Here is a 23,480-nt window from a genome sequence, read left to right as displayed (position 1 = left end):
GTAAGGGAGATTTATAATTCTTCTGTTTTACTGGATGGAATTTCAATGAGTTAGGCCCATAAGAACATGCCCTTGGTGCACCCATCATAAAGGGCAGACCAAAGCTTGAATATTTTTTCTTTTAAATTGATAAGATACAGGGCCGCCTCTTTCTTAAACAGCTCTCGCTCTTCGCCTAAAGCCGAACCTGAACCCTTCCACCAAGAAGACAAGCTCGGCCTCAATGGGAAAATGGAGCACCTAACAACGCATCTTCACAGACCAAGAACTACGAGATCACCCCGCAGAGGACTAACCTCACTAGAATTGCAGTCCGCCCCAGCCCCCCTTAGTTCGCCTCAAAACCAAAGGGAATAGCGGAATATAGAAAGTTCCGCTGTGAATGAAGTCTACGTACCGTATCGTTTCCTTTCAGTCGAATGGGCCTTATGTTTTGCTTGCTTGGCTCCCTGTCCGCTTGCTTTCATGTACGTCTTCTTCTCTCCTGACTTGCAAAGTTGTGTTTCCCGTGTTCTGGGCAAACCTCCTGGCTGTCCCTGCACTCCTACCTCCTTTATCACTGAGCAATCATTTAGGGGCCTTAGCTGGTGATCTGGGCTGTTTCCCTCTCAACGATGAAGCTTATCTGCACTCTCATTCTGTTCTTCCTTTAAGTGGAATGAGAACCAAATCCTCAGCTTTTTCACCAACCCTTTTATTAGTAGGGCGAAGGTTTTTTAATCTTTAACTGAAGGTAAGGCTTCACTAGTGATATCCCTGGTATGAGGGAGCAGTAGCTCAGGACTTCCCTTTAAAGCTTGCAGTAGTGACTTTCTTTTTTCAAAGATCGTCGGCTCGTACCCGTGCCCTTTTAGACCGATCGGGTGCTACCCAAAGACTTAAATGAATAGCCATCGCTGTTAAAATTCTTATTGATACTGGAACTCATAGGGAAGAAAATGGATTTATGGATGGAATCAAATATGCAGTATTTATAGACAAAGGTATTCGATTATTGGGGAACAATCAATATACTCCCAAATAGTTGAACTCTTAAAGGAATTTGAAGAAGTCTTCGCCTGTTCTTATGAAGATATGCCAGGAGTTGACTCAGATATTGTCATTAGCGACTTGGTCATCTAATTTGACCAATTGCAACCTCTTGATTTGAATTGAATATTGGAAGTATTCATCAATAGGCCAGAATGAAGAAGCAGGGCAGTCGTAGATCGGGGCTTCCCAACTACCATGCAAGCCACGGAGACCAACCATGACGTCATCGACAAGATCTACATCATCCTATCACTAAAAGATCTAATGAGAGCTATACTAAAGGGAGGACTATTCCCAAAGAGGTACAAACCTAATCAAACTCAACACGAGAAGAGGACGCTTAGGGAACCTCTTCCCTACTAGGACTCTACATCTCACAAGGAGCTATTCCAAGTATAAGTCTACTACGTGATAGACTCTTCCACGAAGAATACTTATCACCAACTGGGACTCTCCACACCGTCACACTCAACTATAAATACTCAGGTATTCTAACCCATTATTCATCTTGAATTCCAGTTATTCATCTGTTGCTGAGAGAGATCTAACTTAGGCATCGGAGAGTTCTAGGCCGGAACCACACCAGTTCTCCCTTGTCCTTAACGTCCTTTTGCAGGTTGCGGAACCCAAAGGACCTATTGGAGAATTCCAGTAATTCATCTGTTGCAGAGAGAGATCTAATTTAGGCATCGGAGAGTCCTAAGCCGGAACCACGCCGATTCTCCCTTGTTCCTGATATCCTTTTGTAGGTTGCGACACCCGAAGGACCTACCGGAGATTTCCTAACGCAACAGGTTATCTCTAGTAATTATTAACAAAACTTGGCGCAGTCCTGACCTGTTTCTTTGCTGAAGCATTGAGACTTGACCATAGCTAGTCAATAAGGGGAGGGCCCATCAAGTGGGTTCTTCATGTCACATTCCGTCCATGTTTTGGACGATAAGGATAGCAGCGCATAACGAGTCTTATGGGGTATGGAAAAGACTTGAGAGAATCTTTAAGAAAAGAAACGCATACAACCATGTGTCACTTTCTTTTTCTATGGAGGGAGTTTTGTGGAGAAAATAGAGATTGGACGACAAGCGGAGAGTGAGTGGCTGTCGCTATATTTGGAACTCGTTAGCTCCAATTGTTAGATAGAGATACACTTTATCCCAATGAATTGCTATTTCCCCTTCTACTTTTAGCTTTTGCATTCTCTATGTAAAAGGTTTCGTGCACTTCTTTCTACCAAAAAAACAAAAAAAGGTTTGGTGCACGATTATGCATGGGGTATGATATGGTTATGCACGACCGCTCTTACAATTGTTGGATGAAGATGAGAAGCCGTGTATTGTACATGATCATGTCTATTTAATGGCTGAAATTACAATTATGCACTATGCGGCTATATACGAACCTTCTCCCCTATCCAATTTTTCAAGAATTCATACTTTTAACTCTTTATCAGTATGAATATTAATGCTTTTATTTGGTGAATTCTATCTTATTGAAACTTGGATGTGAATAGAACAGAAGAGCTTACACCCTATAAGTCAACAAAATATGTCACATGACAGATACACTAGGACAATAAGAGAAGAGGCGGGTTCACATTCTCTCCCACATGGCAGGTAATGACAAATCCAAATATAACTAATAGGGAAGCAGTTTTCTGTACGGGAGTGTGGCCTGCGCCAGCACTCCCATGTGTCTATCTCTCTCCTCCTTAAAAAAAGGGGCATAGATGTCTTTTCACATGAAGAGGAGAGAGATAGACTCATGGAAGTGCTGGCGTAGGCCACACTCTCGGACAGAGAACTTTTTCCCTAACTAATAATAGTGCCATTTAGATTTTCAATAAAAAATAGGTTAGCGTACCAGATTTTTCCAAACATTGACACATTTGCAATCTATCATTTGCCTACCCTTGTGGGTTCATACATAAACAGTGCAATATATTTTTCCTACACTGTCTCCATGAAGGAAAAATAACACCCATTAATAATACTATGTACATCATCCGTCAAGGGATTGACAGTACGTGGTTGAACCATAACTGCTTCCTATATATATTACTTGGCAAGACTGGAATAGTTCCCTGTGAGGGAGCATGACTCCTGTGCATGTAGGGGTAGATGGGGCACATAGAGGCATCAGTAGGGCAGGTATTTTCTGTCTTTCATGGGGGTGGGTCGGTCATTTCATCCCCACAGTGTCTGAACATGGTCCTTGTGTCCCCCACAAAGTGCTTTTCTCCATATATATTACTGGGTATAGAGTTCTCTATGAGGGAGCATGGCCTCTGTAGGTGCAGAGTAAATGGAAACGCATAGAGGCATCAACAGGATGGGCATTTCCGCATTTTATGTGGTGGGGTGTCATTTTACCCCCTCTGTATCTAAGAGTAGGTGATACACAGTCTTCAATTCAGATCCTCTATGGTGCAGCTGCCCTAGCGGTTTGAGCGACGCAAATACAGCCACGCGGGTAATGACCGCCTTACCCCTGTCCGAGCGTCTTGCCCAAGCGGGGATAAGGCGGTCATTGTGCACACAGCTTTGTCTGCGCCACCCAGGCTGCTAAGGCAGCTGCGCCGTTGAAGATCTGGATCCCACAGTCTTCCACAAGAAACATTTCTCCATGTTACTTTTACTCTCTCCCATTACTATTAACATCGCATTACAGGCTAGTTGTTGCTCGGATGAGATACCCAAAGGGAGCGTCTTTTATTTGATATCCTTGCAGGTCCCCCTCTCTACTTTTCATATCCCGTTCTAAATGCACCTTTCCCTAGTTGAGCACTACCTAAAGTAATTGTTTAACCAGATAAAACGCACATCGTCCTGTCACCAAAAGAAGAAGAAATATATCTGATGTCACTTGGCAAAAGCAAAAGCTAAAGCAAAAGCAAAACGTAGAAAGTAGAAACCTTGTGATAATGAAAAACAAATTGAACTGTGGGATAATTTTCCACCTCCTTCTCCGTGCTGTTAATGGTACATCTGTTTTCTTTATGAACAAAAAATAATACATCTTTTTCAATAGGAAAATTTACAAAGAAAAACCCAGTAGTTTTCCCTTTTCAATTTTTTTTTGTGGTAAACCATCTTTTTCTGTACTTCACATCAAGTATATATTTCCAAGGATGCATCTATTGAACTTTTTCCTCTTTTTCATTCAACTCAAACTCCCGATGCTTCTCACCCCCCCCCCCCCCCCCCCCCCCCAAAAAAAAAAAAAAAAAATTTATATGTATAAAACCTCGCTATTGAGTGTATATTGTGCCCTCTCTCATTTTTCACATGTGCAATTGAATATTGTCACATGTGATATGGATCTCTACCAAGCATTGCAAGAAATATTCAGAATCTTCAAGATATATATATATATTTTTTTAACCCGAACTTATCTGGGACCCGGGCCGGTCCCTAAGATTTTATTGCGATCAAAATCATTGAATAAAGAATACAAGGGGGGGGGGGACATTCCCACCATACCCCAACCCGAGAATTTACAAATATCTCTCAAACACTCTGTAGAGAAGCTCACCCCTATACAAGAACCCCAACAAAAAGGATTAGCTATTTCTCAAAACTAGGAAGCCAAGTGCATCCTCCCTTGCGATTCGACGCAACCCCTGTGGTATATGCAAGTCATCATGAAATTCCAAGTCCAACTCTGAAGTACAAGCTAACATCGCTAAAAAATCTGCAACTCTGTTCCCCTCACGGACGTAAAGGATATCATCGGTCTAAGGGCATCCATTAGTGTTACGATGTCCTTGAACCAGTACCAACCTTCCCAAAACCCACACTTCCTTCTTGTGGTGCTTAACACGGTTACTGCCGAATCAGATTTGACATGGAAGTCTACGAACCCCAACTTAGCACACAAATTTAAGCCATCTCGTAACGCCCGAATTTCCGCCAAAGAATTGGTGCATGTCCCATAAAAATTTGCAAATGCAGCAATTATATCCCCCTGTGTGTTTCTAATAATACCTCCTCCCCCCCCCCCTATGCCTGGATTACCTTTACACGCACCATCCACATTGAGCATCACTGAGGAGACGGGGGGGCACCAGTAGACTGGAATTGGTGGCTTGTTGATAATAGGGGGTGGGGAATGTCAAAAAATTGAAGTAACAGAGATTCTTTGAACGTGGGAGGTTTTTTAAAATTGGATGCATAGGGAATCTCCTTGATCCAGAGCCTAATAACCTCAATGATGCGGCTGGCCAGACGAGATCGCTCACCATGTCTGCGATTATTACGTTCCTTCCATAATTCCCAAACGATAAATGAGGGGAGTAATCCATTGATCATGCCACCGAGGTTAGCGAATTTGGCGTGCCTGTGCCAAAACAAAATTCTGCTTCTCACCCCTTGCCCAAGCACCATCTTCACATCACACAAGGAAGAGAAGAAACTCCAAACCTTCCAGGCCGTTCCACCTGCAATCAAACAGTGATAAGTTGATTCCCTTCTTGGCTGTCCACAACACATGCATTTTGACGCAAGGGGGATTCCCATCTTCATTATAGTGTCATCAATAGGGACCCCCCCACATAACACCTGCCAAGTAAAGAAGCCTATCTTGGTGGGAATCGAACAATTCCAGCACCATTTGGCGAAAGAAACCTTGGGGGAAGGGGTTCTAACTTCGTTCCAAATTGATTTGGCAATCAATAAACCATCTCTTGCCGGAGTCCACACCAACCAATCCTCCTTATCAGAGAGGCCAAACTTGCCTGCTGTCAAGCTGTTCCTGACCAGGTTGGGATCAATCTTCGCCAGAATCTCTTGATTCCATTCTCCCGCCGTGTTGAGCACCTCCTTGATGGTAAGATTTAAGTCGAGATGGATCGCTCCATCAACATAGTCCACTAGGGCACCCCATCCTGACCAGTTATCTAGCCAAAAACTAATATCACCTCTTCCAATCAGCCACCTGGATTTGGCAATAAAAGTTTCTTTGTGCATTAAGGCTCTCCTCCATGAGATCGTCCCTGTCGTCCTCCCCCCTGCAAGAGTGAAATGTTTGTTCTTGAGTAATTTAGCTTTAAAGAAAGCACTCCATAAGGAGTTACAAGACCAAATCCTCCAAAGGCCTTTTAGGCGCAACGCCAGGCCCATCTCTTCCAACCTGCGGATTCCCAAGCCGCCCTCATCAATCGGTTTATAGGCCTTCTCCCAGCCTACCCAATTATGTCTTTTCTCCCACTCTGAGTCACCCCACAAGAAGTCAGCGCAAATGCTGTTAAAGCGTTTTATTACCGTCTTGGGTAAGTCCAAAGTTGACATGAGGTGGATTGGCATCGAGGAGAGCACATGCTTGAGTAAGATCAATCTCCCACCTGGAGACAATAACTTTCCTTTCCAACCAAAAACCCTTTGTCGCATTTTAGCCAGGAAAGCATCAAAGAATCTTCAAGATATGGTAACCCAATATCACATGTAATCTCCCAATGTCGTTTTCGTAGATTGTTTACACAATTATTTTTCTTATTATTGAATATATATATATATATATATATAGTATATGTTATTTCAAATGATGGTTGTTCATGTTTTTGACATCCGATTGTGATCATAAGATCTTTGATAAGAAAATGTACGATGAATTGGGGTTTGACAATATTTACTTATATTTCCAATACTTCATCATGAGAAATTTAGTGGAGGGTCTAATATACAAATTAAAAAGTTTAATTATAATTGAGAAAATAAATTAGAATAATCTTTTAATTATGATAATTTTATATGATAAAATAATCAAGCATAATTAAAGAGATAATAAATCCTTTTTAGATTCTTCCTTTTTTCACCTTTTTTTTTTTTTTGGTTGAATACCTCTTTCCACTTTAGAACCAAGATAGATTGTAAATCCAAAACTTCACCAACAAATCTCTCAATTAGTTTAGGAATTAAACTGAAAGTTGGGATTCCTTTCAATCCTAATAGGTTGAGTTATTTAAGGGTAGTACTAGAGGGGAGGGAGACACCCAGCATGATCGAATTTTGGAGCTCCCCCTCCCCCCTTATCATTGCTCAAATGTTGAAGAACTATTATCTAAAGGAGAAACTTCAATTATGATTCTAAAATAACCTATTCTTTCCTGTTTCATTTTCGATATAAGTTCATCTCAAATTTGAATGCAAAGGTTCTATACCCGTTCTGAATCTTCTGCACTATTGGATCACCAATTCCAACATTTACATGGTAAAATTATCTAAATAGTTACTTACAATGTCATTATAACAAAATTTAAATTATCCATCCCCTATCATATGAATTGTGAGAAGTAATATGAATGGATCCCATAAAAAAATATAAAAGAATCATATGGGATCCATCCAAGACAACAAAGGATCCCTTCATTGAAAATTTTACCCAAAAAACAGATATTGAAAATTTTAGAATTAGAAAAAATTGTCGGGATAAATCCAAAAGATGTGTTATCCTCCCGTAAATATTTCTTTTATTTTTTATAAATTCTATAATAAATAAAATATTATTTTTATGATATATTTTTTTTCTTTAACTATTTTAAGCCAAAATAAACAGGAGTTACATACACAAAACGGAAACAACCCCCCCCCCCCCTTCCCTTCCATTCCCTTCCCTTCCCTTCCCCAAAACCCTTTTATCTACGTTTAATTTCCCTTCCCTTCCCCAAAACCCTTTTATCTACATTTAATTTCATCTTTCACAAATTTGAAGAGGAATGACTTTGATTTCAAGATCTCCCTCTTTTCAAGACCACCCACTCAGATGGCATGGCCATAGGAATTTTTATCCTCTCCTGTTACATCACGGTGTTGTACTGCATTATGCGGCAACTACAGAGGTCATGTGCACCATGTGAGGCCCGTTGTGCCACATGGCCTTTGCAGTGTTGCACGAAGCAATACAGTACGGTGCTGTAACAGAAGAGGATAAAGATTCATGGCCATAGGCCCATAAAAATGTGACCTCCCTTACTTGATCTTAGGCTCGTATAATTCTTTAATTTATCCTCGTCGTACAAGGTACAATGTAACAAGATCAAAAGTCCATACTCACATGCTCTCCAAAAGCAAAATACTAAAAAATTGGGGAGGAATTCAAGAACCAATGCCAGGTGTTGTTCTCCCATTCTCCATTCAAATTAGGGTTATTTTCAAATGCCCCCTTGGCCAAACGTATAGTTATCCTCCTAAACTTTCACTAATTCCACGTGCACTCCTGCTTTCCAAACTAAGTACCACTATAGTCCTTGTCGTTAGACAGAGACGTTATGTTATAACGGATCCCAATTTTTGAACTTCGATGGACCATTCTGCCCCTAAATAGGGTAAAATGACCAAAATGACCTTACCTGAAAAAAAAAAAAAAAAAACAACTTGCAACTCATCTTCCCCAAATCGTTTAGGGTTTGGGGAAGATGAGTTCTTGAATCAGAACCCTAACCGCCTTTCTTGTCCAAAAGCCTAACCGTTCTTCCAAATCTAGTTTTTTGAAAAATCCTATCACCTCATCACCACTTTCCCTTCCAACAATGGCCACTTTGCCACCTCAATGCGCACAAATAAGCCTGTCTCAATCACCTGCACCATCCAAGTTCAAGATCGCTCAACCACATCTCAAAAAGCCCAATCTCAATAGCGTATTATCAACTTCGCCGCTGGTCCTGCAATTCTTCCTGCGAATGTCTTGAAGAAGGTGGAATTAGAGTTCTACAATTGGCGAAATTCCGGCATGAGCATCATGGAGATGAACCACAAAGGTAAAGAATTTCTTTCCATAATCGAAAAGGCAGAAGCAGATCTTCGTAAGCTTCTGAATATTCCTTCTGATTATGCGTCTTGTTCTTGCAAGACGATGCCACTGCCCAATTTGTTGCTATTCCTTTGAATCTCTACAAACCCGCCAGTTTGGTTGATTATTTGGTCACTGGGTATCTATAGAATCCACTACTTGCATCAATAGTATTGTAGAGAATCTCTATAATTGAATATGCCCATCCTCTGTAATTGATAAGCATAACGATTCAAGAACTCATCTTCCCCAAACCCTAAACCGATTTGGGGAAGATGAGTTGCAGGTTTTTTTTTTTCCAGGTAAGGTCATTGTGGTCATTTTACCCTATCTAGGGGCAGAATGGTCCATCGAAGTTCAAAAACTGGGATCCGTTATAACATAACGTCTCTGTTTAACGGCAGGGACTATAGTGGTACTTAGTTTGGAAAATAGAGGTGCATGTGGAATTAGTGAAAGTTCAGGGGGCAACTGTAAATTTAGCCATTTTCAAGGGGGCATTTGGAAATAACCCTTCAAATTAAGGAAGATTAATGAACCAAAACGTTGGATTTCTTGTCATTTTAACATTTTTTAAATCAAGTGCGGAAATGCCACTAAGGGACCTTGACTAATGGGTCAAAGTTGTTTACTTTTGTCGAATTTTGTTCTTTATTAGGTTTACCCCGTAAGTCACAGCCTTCTATTCATTCTTCTTTATAACCTTGTTTGCAAGCGAGGAGTCTCAACCATAGAATCCCATTACTTTCACCATATAAAACCCATCATCATTTCAATTGTAGAGTTCCTGTTCCAAGTTTTAATCGCTATGACAGAAGCAGTAGAAGCCATGGCGAAGAGGGTCTTGCCAGAGAGCAATGACCCATCTCCAGATTTGGATATTACTGGAGTTCTGAGAGAAGCCATCAAACTTCCTTACAAGAACAGAAAGCTTATGGCCTCTGTCACCCTCCTTGTGCTTTTTCCATACTTTATCCTTGCTCTGCTTCATTCCATCATAGCTGGGCCTTTAATAGAAGTGGTTGAGGATTCGGAAGATGATTCTAGAGTGCAGAAAGATTTTAAAATACTGATAGTTGTGGAATTAGCTTTCTTTGTGATCTTCTGTGTCGTCTCCCTTTTTGGGATTTCAGTCATCATTTGCTCCTCTGCTCTGACTTACCTGGGGAAGAATGTGTATCTCAAGGAGTTGTTACGGATTATTCCAGTCACATGGAAGAGACTATTGATCACAGCTCTTTATGTTGCGCTCTTCACTGTTGCTTACGTTTTTCTGATTCTGCTCTTCATTGGTGCCTTAGGTCTAATTACCACAACTGATGCCATTATTGCCTTGTGTGGCCTTGTGGGATTTCCTGCTGCCTTATTTTATCTGTACTTGGCTGCTGTTTTTATGTTGGGCTTTGTGATTTCAGTTGTAGAGGAAGACTGTTACGGAATAAAAGCACTTGCCACAGCTAGAGATCTCATCAGAGGAAGCAAGATTCAAGGATTCGGTATAACAGTGCTTCTTGAGCTATTAACCGGTCCGATTTCTTTTCTGTTCATTCTCATTACATTTGATGATGATTTAGAATTCATGGCTCAGATGGCTTTTGTATCTGTTGCGACTGTTGTCTTCTGCATTGCAAGGCTTTTTGCCTTGGTTGTGTATACTGTATTCTACTATGGATGCAAGAAGAGCCATGGACAGGAAGTTCATGTTGAATTGGGATCTGGTTATAGTTTAGTCCCCACCAAGTGTTTGTCTTAATGCTTCTTTTGTGGGGTTATATTGTGGTGATCCCTTCTTGGGATTTAAGATACGTAGTTTGATCATGAATGTGTTTCTAACAACAATAGAGATAGTATAAGCATTGTATTCTTCAGCATCTTCACTGTCTTCAGTAATGAAAAATAACATCTTTACTTTCACTTCCTGAGGGCCCTTTCCATTTTCCCCTTGACTGGACTCTGCTGTTGATTGAACTCTATGGGTGGATTCTGGCTGGGATTTATTGTTTTCAAAGAATTCTGATCCTCTGATCACTTTTATGGGTGCTGCTGCTAATTCAAAGAACTCTGATCCCCTGATTACTTTTATGCTTATAGACATTCTTAAATCATATTTAAAAGAAGGGGTTCTGGTTTTGATACCATAGAGATCCCAGTACAGATTTCTGAATTTCATTTCCCCACTGGAGCATTGTCTAGTCTAATTTTTTAATTTCATATTGTACAAATACCTAACTAGATGCAAAATGGTCCAAGCACCATAAAAAGATGATAAAAAAAACGTACCATTTGTGACCTGGCTGCAAAAGGTAATCACCAGAAATTCGGGATGATTAAAGAACAAAAAGCCAAGTGCTCATCTCCCATTTATTGATTCAAGCACATCTACACTTTTATGTCAAAATCTATGCCTAGATTAGTTCTTAATTAACTTTGCTTTTCCTCCAAAAATATGAGGCAGGTCAAGATTTATGGTAATTAGGCTTCCACTTTTATTATAACGCCATCAGCATTTCTAGGTTCAATCACTTACATAGAAGCAGGACCCGTGGCCAAGGTCGTCTTGCTTGGTATTACTGAGGGTAGTCATCAAGCTTGCTTCTGGCTCTGTTTGGTTGGAAGGGGAATCAAAGGGAAGGGAAGGGAAAATTTTCAAACCTAAAAAAGAAACTTTTGTAATCATTATCCTATGTGATTGTATAGACTACTTAAATTTCTTATCATATTTAGTAATGATACATGATGAACACATTTATGTGTGAAATCTTAGGGCATAAAGCATACATTTTACTACATTGGACAGAGTTACTCGGTGCTTTCTTGTGCTTTTCAGGGTTTAGGTGAATTATTGTGAAAATGGAGGAGATGATACTAAGGAGATGTTTTTAAGCTTTTTAGAGGTGTTAATAGTATGGATGCTTAGCCCATCGAGTCAGCTTCGCAACGGTTCAAACGGCACTTGATTCTGAGTTGAAACGAAGAAGTTATGGCCGTTTTCGTAACGACGCGCGAAAGTGGTCTGCAGGGGTTTATTTATAATTATTAACAGTCGGATGGGGATAAAGTAAAGTGAAAGTTCGGATTTCAGGGGCCTTAATGGAATTATCAGAAGTTACTTTACTGTACCCGAAAGATTCCATTTGGAAGGCTTTGGACAGTCCAACTTCAACTTGAGATATCTTGGGCTCCCCAACTCCGAATTGGACGAAATTTGGGTCTATTTTGGGTGATTTTTCGTAATGAACACAATGGTGAAGCCTATATAAGCATCCCATGCTCCACGTTTTCTGAAGGACAGAATGGGTATTTTATTTATTCTTAAAGGAATCCTAGTCATCACCCTTCCTCTCTCTCTCTCTCCTCCAACTTCTCAAGGGCACTTCTGGAATTCTACTTGAGATAGATTTATATTTTCTCATCTATGGAAGGTTGAAAAATCAAAGATGCTTTGATTTTGTTGCTTGGAGAAGATATCTACAAAGAAAAGGAAGCACTTGTTAGAATTGGAAGTTTATTTTTCTGAAATAGAAGGTATGTAAACAATCTTCTCTTCTTCTTCTTTTTTTTTTTTTTTTTTTTTTTTTCTTAGGATTCAAGGCATTGTAAAGAGGAAAGAGAAGAGAATATTCTCTTTTCTTAGGGAATATTTCTCCTACACTTTCATCTTCTCTCTTCTCCTTTCTTCCACCTATAAATACCCCCTACCTCTCTTGTAAAAATTGCTCATTCATTTAGTGAAATTTCTTCTCTTCTTCTCCTTTTAATTTGTGATTTTTTGCTTTTCTAAGTTCTAGTTTGCTTTTATGATTTTTAGTTAATGGTAATAATATGTTTAGTTTATGCTTTAATTTCAATTTAAGTCTTCAATTGGGTTGTAATTTCTTAATTCTAGTTTAGGTTTTAAGCCTTCTAGTCTAAGTTCTTCAGTTGATGACAAGACTTGAAGATTTAGAAGAGGAGGTCATGGTAAGTTTACGCAAGTATTCAAGCTTTTCATTTACATTCATGCAAGCACATCCAGGTTTTACTATCTAAACTCTCAATCTCATTCTCCATCTCCTCTATCTCTCTCTATCTTCTTCTTCTTCCCCCTCTATTTCTTTTATTTTAATTTTATATGATTGTGGTTTATGGATGCATTTTTATTCCCTTATTTTTTTTTATGTGGTTAGTATGTGTGGCTGCATTTTTATTCCTTTCAATTCGCTTTAGTTTGATAGGTTAGATGCTCATGTGTTAGGACGCCGATTTAATCCCTTAATTTTGTTAGATGCTTATGAGTTAGGATGCATTGATTTTCGTTAGTTTAATTAGTTTAATTTAACACTTTAATTTGGTTCATTTTGCATTACTTTTAAGTTAGTTAAATAGAGTGACGTATATCTCCTCGTGTTCGACCCGTAGCTACGATTGATCCGTACGCTTGCGGTTTTATTTTAACTCAAACAATACATTTTACATGTAATATTTATTTTACATTTTAAACCAATCTATAAATAGGAAAATCGTGGTAACATTCCTTGTTCTTTTTCCTTTATCCTTATCAGTCATGTTCGTTTTTCCTTTGTTTCAGTTTGCTGCTCGATTGAAAAGTGTTAAATTAGAACAGGACATTTAGAATAAGTCTAATTTTTATGATATCTTCTAAGTTGTCAAATATGCTGAAATAGAGTTGCTTCACATTCAGATGGGATTATCTTCTTCCCCGGATGATCCTTCTCTTGTCCTACTGGAAAGGGAATCAAAAAGGAAGTTGTAGGATGCTTTACAAGTTGATGAAAAGTTCTTGAAGGAAAAGTAGAAAATCCAATGGTTACAATTAGGTGATGGAAATAATTTGTTTATGTAATGCTATGAACTGTCATCATAATCATAATCATATTCTTGAGTTTGAACGAAGTGATAATGTATGGTTGAGGAGCCCAATCTTATCAACGAAGCAGCAATTTCTTTTTACAAGAATCTTTTTGGGAATGATTGTGTCGATAAAGTTTTCTGTCCTTCTAATATTTCATTGAGTGGGACTTCATCTGAGGACCAGCAAGCTTCCCTTGAACTATAGGTTTCAGTAAAAGATATTAAAGAGATAGTATTCTCTTTGAAGGATTTTAAAGCTCCACGGCTGGATGGTTTCGGAGCCTAGTACTTTAAGCACTCTTGGGATTTCGTAGGTGAAAATTTTATTTTAAACCAGGACCCTTAGATTTTTAATAGGAAAAAGTAGATAATTCAGAAAACAAAAGGGGGGGGGGGGGGGACGTCTTACCCCTGCAGACACCCCATTTTGTTGCCCCGAATGGCCCTAGGCGATGATGAGTTCGGAATCTACCTAAGGTATGGAAGTAGTTCCCTCATTATAGTTCAAAGTGTTCCCTTGACCCCCAGGCAGTGTTCTCAACTCCCATAAATAGATGGTTAAAATAAACCCAAAATGATTTTCAAAATAATGGTCAATAGTTTTGACACAGTTAGGTAGGCCCAGACTAACCCCGAATTTTTATCATCTACGATTCCCTGCCCGGTACGGTTCCTACAGTCCTCTAACAAGAGGGGGTGGACCCCACACGGGCAGAGTGTTCGATCAGGGGTTGGAATGGTCATTTTGCCCCCTCGTTAGAAAACTGTAGGAATTGTACCGGGCAGGGAACTATAGGCGATAAAGGTCCGACTAACCCCATAGATCAAGACTTTAGCTAGAATAGCTTTATAACCGGCTACGATACCCCTTGGTGCTGCATATGGACTAGGTATATCTTGTTTTGAAACAACACTTGATGCCGTCAAAACGGCACCCGATGCACCTCAGCCGGTATCGTTTGAACTCCATCTTATGTTGTTTTGGCTAAAACCCAGGGATTCGGTGAATCTCAGTGCGAGATTCGATTAAACTCCCAATTTTTCGACCTTAGCACAGTCTGAGACAATTTTTAGGACTCAAAAGACCTTCATAAGACCCTAGAAACCTTCCTTGGATGAATCAAAGTGATTTTTCTTCCATTCCAAGCAAGATCAAGCCCTCTTCTTATGGTAAGAAGATTTCCGTTTAATGGAAGTTGAGAACCCATACATTGCACGTAAGGGACCCCTTACCCTATAAATTGGTGACCTTTGACACGTTTCGGGGGATTCCGATCGAAGATCAATCAATTGCAAGTGTATTGGAGTATTTTGGAGCATAAGTTGTTGTGTTGCGGTGTCATTTTTGACTTGAAGCCCTTGAAGCTAAGTCTAGGCCACTCAAACGATCTTTCTTCCTTCACGAAAGTTGTAGGTAGGTAAGTCTTCTTTCTTCTACTCCTTATCTCATATGTTTGTGATTTTTCTTTGATCTCTTTATCATTTTTCTACTTAGCACGACTCACTATTGCCCTCAATGGGGCAGAGGTGTTGTGCATAATTATATTGCTTTGCCGGATGGATTTTGCAAAGAACCCTTTTCACCATGTTTTCTCGAACCTTTTAGCTTCGTCCTCTGATTTTATCGATTTATCGGATTTTATGCCGTTGCTTTACTATTTTTTATTGATTTTCTCTTTTTAGAATAGGTTATTTTCACTGTTTTTTCTTGAACGAAGTTTTCATCGTTTTCAATGTTTTTCAATATTTTAATCCATTTTATTTTTATGTTCTAATCTTTTATATGTTTTCATCATTGTTTTAATCGATTTATCTTTCTTTTAGGTTTTATATCGCTTCCCCTCCCTTTTTTCATGTTTTTCATCATTCTCTAGGCTAGTTTAGCACTAGGGGTATTTTTATAATTTCCCTATGCACGAATTTGACCTCAATTATTTTATTTATTCATGATATCCTATACGTTGTCCATAATATATAGAATGCTTATATTCATGTCTACCATGCTTGCCGTAATTTTCATGCTTTATGCTTATCAATGCCTATTTCTCAATGCTTTGGTATTCTGAAGGACAATTCTTTAATTTTCAGCATGCATGTACATGGTTTTCAGCATGTTTGGAATAGGATATTTCTCTTTGCCATTTATGCTTTACATTTGAGTATACTAACCATGAAGGGTAAAGTTGGATCAAAGTATGCCATCCATCCATTCTCTTTTATGATTTTGTGTGTGAATTCTTAGCATTCTTGTTCATAATTATTTTGGCTCAACCTAAATAACAAGCAACCTAGGGTAGCAGTCCGTTTTACCCGTGGGTGCCTAAAACCTTCCTCGGGCCGCAGCTTTACATGGACCCCAACCTTTGGATTGGATCAGTTTCGATTGAAGTCATTTTTGTTTTATTTTGAGCATGTGTTCTAGACCCTAATCTAGGTGGCAGCTCCTAGTTTGGTATCCCCCCAGAAACCTCCCCTTGGACCTCACAACCCCTCGCCCAGCCTAAACATTAAAAATAAAAAAACCCGTACCTGAAACTAAACCAAATACCCTCCCAAAACAAAAGATAAATAAAAGGAAGCAAATAGGGCATTATAGACCGGCCTCACATATAATTAGTTAAACCTAATAAAAGTAACTCTTAACTTGTCATCCCATATCACATGATTGATAGAGTCTGGAAAAGAGCTAACTTCAGTGTAGCAAGCATTAGTTTGATTTGTAATAGCAAGGTTAGTGTTGCGTCAAGAAATCGTCGAGCGGTCCTACGAGTGCCGTCACCTGCAAGAGGACCAAGTAAGTCACCAGAGAGAACCAGTGTGGTTCCGGCCTAGGGCTCTCCGATGCCAAAGTGAGATCTCCTGAGCAAACAGATGAATAGAGATTATTCAAGATGAGTTGAGGGTGTGAGATACCTTCTCTTTTATAGTAGTGCATGGCGGAGTGGAGAGTCCCTAGTTGATGTGGAGTCTTCTTCGTAGGTGGAGGTTTCCCTGAGTAACAAGGCTCCTCTCTGGTTGGTCGTCTTCCGCTGAGATTTAGAGTCCCAGTAGGGTTGTCCTTCTAGATGGATAGATCCTTCTGGAGGGATAGATCCTTCCAGATGACTAGGTCCTTCTTGAGTCCATGTGGGTTACGTGAGTAGTAAGCTAGGCTTCGGAGTCCTGCAGAGGTGTTCATCTTGTTGTTGACGTAGTGTAATCTAACTCGTACTTATATCCCGTTGGAGTACTTTACCTTGGAGGAGAGGACGTCCAGGTGGATCTTCTTTCTTAGGGACACGTGGCATCTTCCGATTGGTGGGGATGATTTGTGGTTCATCAGTTAGCACAAGCATCTCCTACTCTATTAGCTTCACAGACTTAATGATGAATAGAAATCAAAATATTTTGCAGCAACTTGTTCAAAGAACTCCACCAATACCAAGCCCGGCCTCCAATGAATATTATTTGAGGTAGAAATACACTGAACGATATGTTTAGAATCCAAAATAATAGCAAACTTGGTAACGCCCAAAGAGATACAATATCAAATACCATCCAAAATTGCCCTTAGTTCAGCCACATTATTGGTACAAGTACTATAGTTGTGAGCAAAGATGAAGTAAACTGAACCATTTCTATCTCTCAAACAACCTCCTCCTCCAGCTAGACCAGGATTACCTTTAGCTTTCTGTTGCGTCAGGAAATCTCCGATAGGTCCTTCAGGTGCCGCAGCTTGCAAAAGGACGTCAGGGACAAGGGAGAACCGGTGTGGTTCCGGTCTAGGACTCTCCGATGCCTAAGTTAGATCTCTCTTAGCAACTGATGAATTACCAGAATTCAAGATGAATGATGGGTTGGAATACCTGAGTATTTATAGTTGAGTATGGTGGTGTGGAGAGTCCTCCTCGGTGATAAATCTGCTACGCAGGGCAGATCATCACGTAGTAGAGTTGTACTTGGAATAGTTCCTCATGAGATGTAGAGTCCTAGTAGGGAAGAGGTTCCCTAAGCGTCTTCTTCACATATTGAGTTTGGTTAGACTTATACCTCTTTGGGATAGTCCTCCCTTTGGTATACCTCCAGTTGTGACATTTTAGTGATAGGATAACATAGATCTTGTCGATGACATCATGGTTGGACCCCGTCGGCTTGCATGGTAGACATGGCCTTTGGGGTGACCTCTTGTGTTCTATTCCTCTTGGATTACGGAACTGGTTCTGTTGTGGCCGGGCATGAGCTAGCCTCCCCTTCGGGTTAGGACACATGGCATCTTGGGACTGGCTTGTATATTTTTGGTTTATCACTTACCCCCCACTCTCTTGGAACGGAGTGCTTGAGAGAGTAGTATCTGTGTTGTCTTAATCTTGTGAGGAGCCTGTTGCAAATAAAGCCTCTAGGGAGGGGTTTTGTGTAGATGGCTATTTTTAATTGTAGGAAGTGGGTAAGTGGGAGAGGTAAGGGGTTCAAATCTCCCCCACTACCTTTTTTCTTTTCTCTTTTTGTTTTTTTTTTTTTACCTTTTCTCTTCATTTTTTCCCTTCATTGAAGCCTTTCCATTTTCGCTCTTGTCCATCCTTCCTCAACTGCTTTTGCTCTCCTCTTCTTTCACCATTCTTCACCAAGTGTGTTTGCTCTTGCCCTCCAAGTGTTTGCTATTTTTCCTCATTGATCAAGTGCATTTTCTTTCCCTTGTCTGCCAAGGTCCCACAGCATATCTTTTGCTCCCCTAGTGCTTGCCATTTTTCCCTTTGAGAGAGAGATTATCTTTTTTTTTTTGTCCGTGCTCGGGGCCTCGCCCTAGCTGCTCTCGTCACTCGTCGCCCTTGACCGTCTCTCTTGGCTGGTCTCCCTTGCTTGTCGCCCGCGCTCAGCCTCGACTGGTCACCCGTGACCTCGTCACCACGCTCATCGCCCGCGACCTCGTCGTCCATGCTTGTCGCCAGTGACTTCGTCCTCGGCTGGTCGCTCGTGACCTCGTTGCCCACGCTCGTCAGCCCTCGTCGCCAGTGACCTCGTCGCCCACGCTCGTCTCCCGTGACCTTGTCCTCGGCTGGTCCCCCGCGCTCGTCTCCCAGGACCTCATCGCCGGCGCTCATCACCCGCAACCTCGTCACCCACGCTTGTCGCCCACAACCTCGTCCTCAGCTGGTCGCCTGGGACCTCGTCACCAGCATCGCTCACGCTCGGACTCGTTCGGCAGCTACCTCGTTGCCCGCGTTGGACCTCGGGTGGTCGCCCGCGCTCGGCCTCGTTCGTCCGCAACCTCGTTGCCCCTCGGCTAGTTGCCCGCACTTGGCCTCATTCTTAGGCTTGTCCCTCCTTCTCTTCAGGTTCGGCGACCCATGTAACTGCACTACTCACAGTCTGATGTACAGCTCCAGCTCCAGGTACTCTCTCTCCTATCCAAATATGTGGGGATCAAACCTGTTTAGATGCGTGTTTGACCTTGGAAGAGGTGTTGGTGCATTGCCCAAGAGATAGGCTTAACACCTATGCAAGCCTAAGGCCAAAACAGCAAGGTTGCATTCTCTGGACGATGCACTGGGCGATTGGCTCAAAGCCCAGTGAAACGCTCAGAGTGTCTGAAACTGATTTAATTGACTCCAGACACCAAGGGACCATGCATACAGCCTATAAACATCCCCTAGAGGTAGATGGAAATTTTAGAAACCATTACCCACCTCTGGAATCATGTGGACTCCACCAGTGCAGCCAGAATGGCCCAAAATGCACTCAAAAATGCATTTTTGGGAAGTGGGACCTAAGGCCAAATAGACCTTAGTCATCCTAAGGCAATAGATAGGGAGGGACCAGCTCCCATTTTCGTTCCCTACTACTGCTACTGAAATAGAAAGAGAGAAAGAGAAGGGGAAGGAAGAAGAAGAGAAGGAAAGAGGAGGAAGGTGACAACTGAGTTATCTCTGGCACTGAAATAGCCTACATACAAGACCAAGGTAATGATCTCAGCCTCTGAATATTGCTATTTACCATGATTGACCACAGTTCTCTGGTCTGATTAGTGTGTCACTGGCCTGTAATGCTCAGAACACCACTGGAATGCATAGGGAAGCTTGGGATCTTGCATGCAAGATCTGATCATCAAATGAAATAATATGCTACTGTTTCTGCGGCTGAGACTGAAGTTAGTCTCTGTGCTAAGTTGCACTGCAAACTTGCACCCTGTGCATGTAGTCTGGTCATGGATCTCTGCATGCAATGAGATCTTTGCATACCTTAGCATAAGATCAGTGTTATTTCATGTAATACATGTAAAATAAGCCATGCATGCAGCCAAAGCTCTATCCAAAAGCCTGAGCTCAGCCTGGACAGCCTTTCCCTGTGCTGTCAGAGCTCCCCTAGCTTCCAAATGGGAAAACCAAACTTGAATCCATTTGGACCAATGAATTTTGCTTTATTTTTTGTCCATGATAATCCCATTTTCACCCTTGATCGAAACCATGGCAGGCCCTGCTACAAAATCCAAGAAAATGAGCTTAAACTCGTGTTAAACAGGCTCTAGGCGATTGCCCAAACGCCCAGAGATGGCATTTGGGCTCAGATGTGAATTCTGCCTTTTGGACCTTCACCAATGGACCAAGTGCAGTGTGGGGAGGATGTAAATAACCAAAATACCCCTCTTTACTAGTCCTTGCTGTCATCCATCCCCCGGATGCTCAAGTGGGCCCCACACGATAAGTAGCTATGCCCAGTGTTGGTTTCAGCTGGGCTGTGAACCTTTGGACTGGTTTGAGGGGTTGATAGGGCCATGCATAGGCAGGCTATACTGTGCATATACCGAGGCAAGTGAAACTTATATCTCTAGATGATGCACCGGGAGATAGGTAACACCTGTATAAATATAAAGTCAGTACAATTAAGCCTAGACCAATTCTAAGATACTAATGTAATCTTAAACTCTATTTGACACACTTTTATGATCCAATAAATTAGGTTTTGATCCCGAGCTCGAGGTGTACAGTCAGTTACCAACTGGGACCGAGCCGACAGCTGAACCAGTAGAACTAGAACAAGGTGAGTGAAATTACACCGTGTGTGTAAATGCAATATGGGTAACAAGTCAAGGAAATTAAAATGATGCTATCTACTCTTTTCACTTATTTCAATTATTGTATATTCTGTTAAAGTAAGAAATGTTTGATTGGTGAATACTGAGAATGAACAATGAATGCTTGTATGTGAATTGCTAGTCTAGATGCCGTAGCCGGCTTGGAAATGAAGCATACGGTAGCCCGTAGAATGGGATACGGTTGATACCACCCAACTCATACTATGCCATATAGATGCATTGGGCTAGAGTATCATCACCCATGCTATGCACCCTTGCCAATAGGGGTTAAGGTGTTGGATGCCTGTGAGAGTAACCATATGAAAGAGAAAAAGGAAAAGAAAAGAGAAAAGAAATGGAAATGTTATGCACCGAAAGGTGGTTATGGGGCTATATGCCAGCAAAAGAAATATGATATGTTGAAATGAAGATGGATGCCTCATAGGTTAATCCCAAAGGGCTGGTCGAGCTGACCTTGGTGACTGATGCGGGAGCTGATCGGTCCTCTCCGACAACTCAATAGGTGTATCGCGGGAAGGGGTTAAAAGTTTGCACCAAGGATACATGTATTGGGGATTGTAGTAGCACTTACCTGCCTTAGTTGTGATGTTTAGTTGTGATGTTAGGTGGCTAATAAATAAAATGAACTGCACATCATGTATGACTCATATGGTTGTGCTTACATGTGCATGCATGGTGATATTTCATTCACGGGCTCGGTGGAGCTCACACTCTTTTGTATATGCTTTTTGTTAGATGATCCTGTAGGTGGATATCTCTGTGGCGGGGAGGCTCATCTCCCAGAGATGGGCTTTGGTTGTTATGACAATATTGGTGTGGACTCGGACCGAGGTCATACCGCTGGTACGAGTCTTTTCGATAATAGTTGAGGAAGACCCGTGAGGGGTGTGCAGCTGACTCTATTTTTGACTGTGGGACTCTTTTTGTTTTTACTAGGGTTCCCTCTTTTGTACAGCTTTATTTTGGGGCTCGGGTTGCCTTGCCCTGTTTATATTCTTTTGTAAAGCTGGGTCGAATAGAGTTGGGACTGTTGATGTTCAGAGAGAGAGAGAGAGAGAGCACTAGACAATGTTGGTTGTACATATTTGTTTATCTTTTGTTTTTCTTACAAGTATAATATAAATATTAGTTTATCTGCAACACTCTGGGTTATACATCATGTATTATTGTGGATGTGTGTGTCTGTGAATGGACTAACAGCTTCTAGATCCTTGGGGTTTGGCGGATTGCTACTGTGCAATTCGGGTCACCTACCTAATCCTCCCAGGGGGTGGTTTGGGGTGTGACAGAGCTTGGTATCAGAGCGAGAAGCTCTTTTTTACATTCACGGACAGCGGAATAGGATTAACAATTTATAAGAAGTTAAACATGTAATAAATAAATTAACCAGGGGTAAAATGTTAATAATAAACAGTAGGGAAAGATAGGACATTAACAAGTAAGATTCAATAAAGTTAGAATATTGCAGGAGGCATTACATTGATTCTAAGTTGGAGGTACTACTTTCAGTTACAACCAGTAGGGAACAAACAAAAGATAGAAACTGAAAATAAAGAACTACATAAACCATGACAAAAAAAAAAAAAAACCACATTAAGTAAAGCTGAAATTAGAAACCAAATCCTAAATACGACACCGAAGCTGGAGGAACTACTCCTGTGGAGGATCATCGCTCTACGGAGGCCGAGCCTGTCGAGAGTCAACTCGGTAATAGGAGTCCTAGAAATCAAGGCGCTGCTCGACAAAACCTACTCTCCCCTCCAGGGAAGTGAAACCTAGGTCCATCCGTGTCGACATCTGGGCAAGTTGAGTGTGAAAACCCCGGAACTGTCCCATCATGTCAGCCCAACCATAGGACTCAGGCACCTAAGGTGGCACCTGTGAACTAGAAGCTCCCGTAGGCTCATAGGGAGGGAGATCTCCAAACTGTGTGCTTGGATCCAATGGGTTACCCTCCTGCTCCCCCACTCCAGCTCCCTTTGCCACCTCATGTTCCTCCTCCATCTCCTCCTCCTCGAACTTTGAGTCGCTCTCTAGCTCCCCCAACATCTTCATCTTCTGGATGGAGGTTTTGTTGATAGGCTTCGACCTATCTCCTTCCTCGTACTCACCAGTAAGAGAAACCCCGAAATGTAGGAACACTTGGGTCAGGAATCTCCAATAAAGCAGGTTCCCATTATATGGGTTTTGGGCATGATAGAGCATAACCTGTATGAGAAGATAAGGAAGGTTGATCACTGGACCCCCCTTGCCTTCCCTCAGTAAACAGTAGGTAATATATGCCCGAAGCATAGAAATGCTACCTCGGTTCCCACCCTTGGGGTAGATGTTGTAGGAAATGCACCTACTCAGGATCCTAGCAATGGGCTTGTAATCCCCCTCAGATTTTGGAGTCCCTTCGACCCCAGTCAGAGCTTTGAATACCATTCTCCTAGTCTCCAATGAAAACATATCGAAAAATGTCAACTCTAGGCTTATAGTAGCACCTGTCACCTGTATCCGATAACCCTAAAATCTCTGCCAAAATGGTTGGGGTAAACTTCATGTCCACCCCTTTGACCCTACTCTCTAAACCAAATCCTTGCACCCCAAAAGCCGGTACAAGGTTACAATAGAAATACCGAACCAGGTTCGGGTAGCACGGCAGTGCAGGAGATAGCATCGGTGCCCAGCCTAGGGCATTGAATTTGGCGTAGAGCCCAAAATGGTGGAAATCATCTACTTGCACCACCTTACCATTCACGAT

General features: G+C 41.4%; 1 protein-coding gene and 1 long non-coding RNA gene across 2 annotated transcripts; one reads left to right on the top strand and one right to left on the bottom strand.

Moving 5' to 3' along the window:
* Positions 1–517: 517 nt before the first annotated feature.
* On the bottom strand, positions 518–14,057 carry LOC122646402. Its single transcript, XR_006330612.1, has 3 exons — positions 14,047–14,057; positions 7,778–7,783; positions 518–625 (listed from the first exon to the last, which is right to left on the bottom strand). It is a non-coding gene; the product is annotated as an uncharacterized LOC122646402 (long non-coding RNA).
* LOC122646401 lies at positions 9,611–10,714 on the top strand. Its single transcript, XM_043839949.1, has one exon. It carries the CDS (start codon positions 9,623–9,625, stop codon positions 10,565–10,567), a length of 945 nt encoding a protein of 314 aa, XP_043695884.1. The 5' UTR covers positions 9,611–9,622; the 3' UTR covers positions 10,568–10,714.
* Positions 14,058–23,480: the final 9,423 nt, after the last annotated feature.

The sequence above is a fragment of the Telopea speciosissima genome, chromosome 11 (genome assembly GCF_018873765.1).
Source record: "Telopea speciosissima isolate NSW1024214 ecotype Mountain lineage chromosome 11, Tspe_v1, whole genome shotgun sequence".
Classification (NCBI taxonomy): Eukaryota; Viridiplantae; Streptophyta; class Magnoliopsida; order Proteales; family Proteaceae; genus Telopea; species Telopea speciosissima.
This window is presented reverse-complemented; position numbering and strand designations above follow the sequence as displayed.

Bases quoted from the DNA above. Each gene is read 5' to 3' on its own strand.
- LOC122646401 (XM_043839949.1), top strand. From the start codon at position 9,623: ATGACAGAAGCAGTAGAAGCCATGGCGAAGAGGGTCTTGCCAGAGAGC.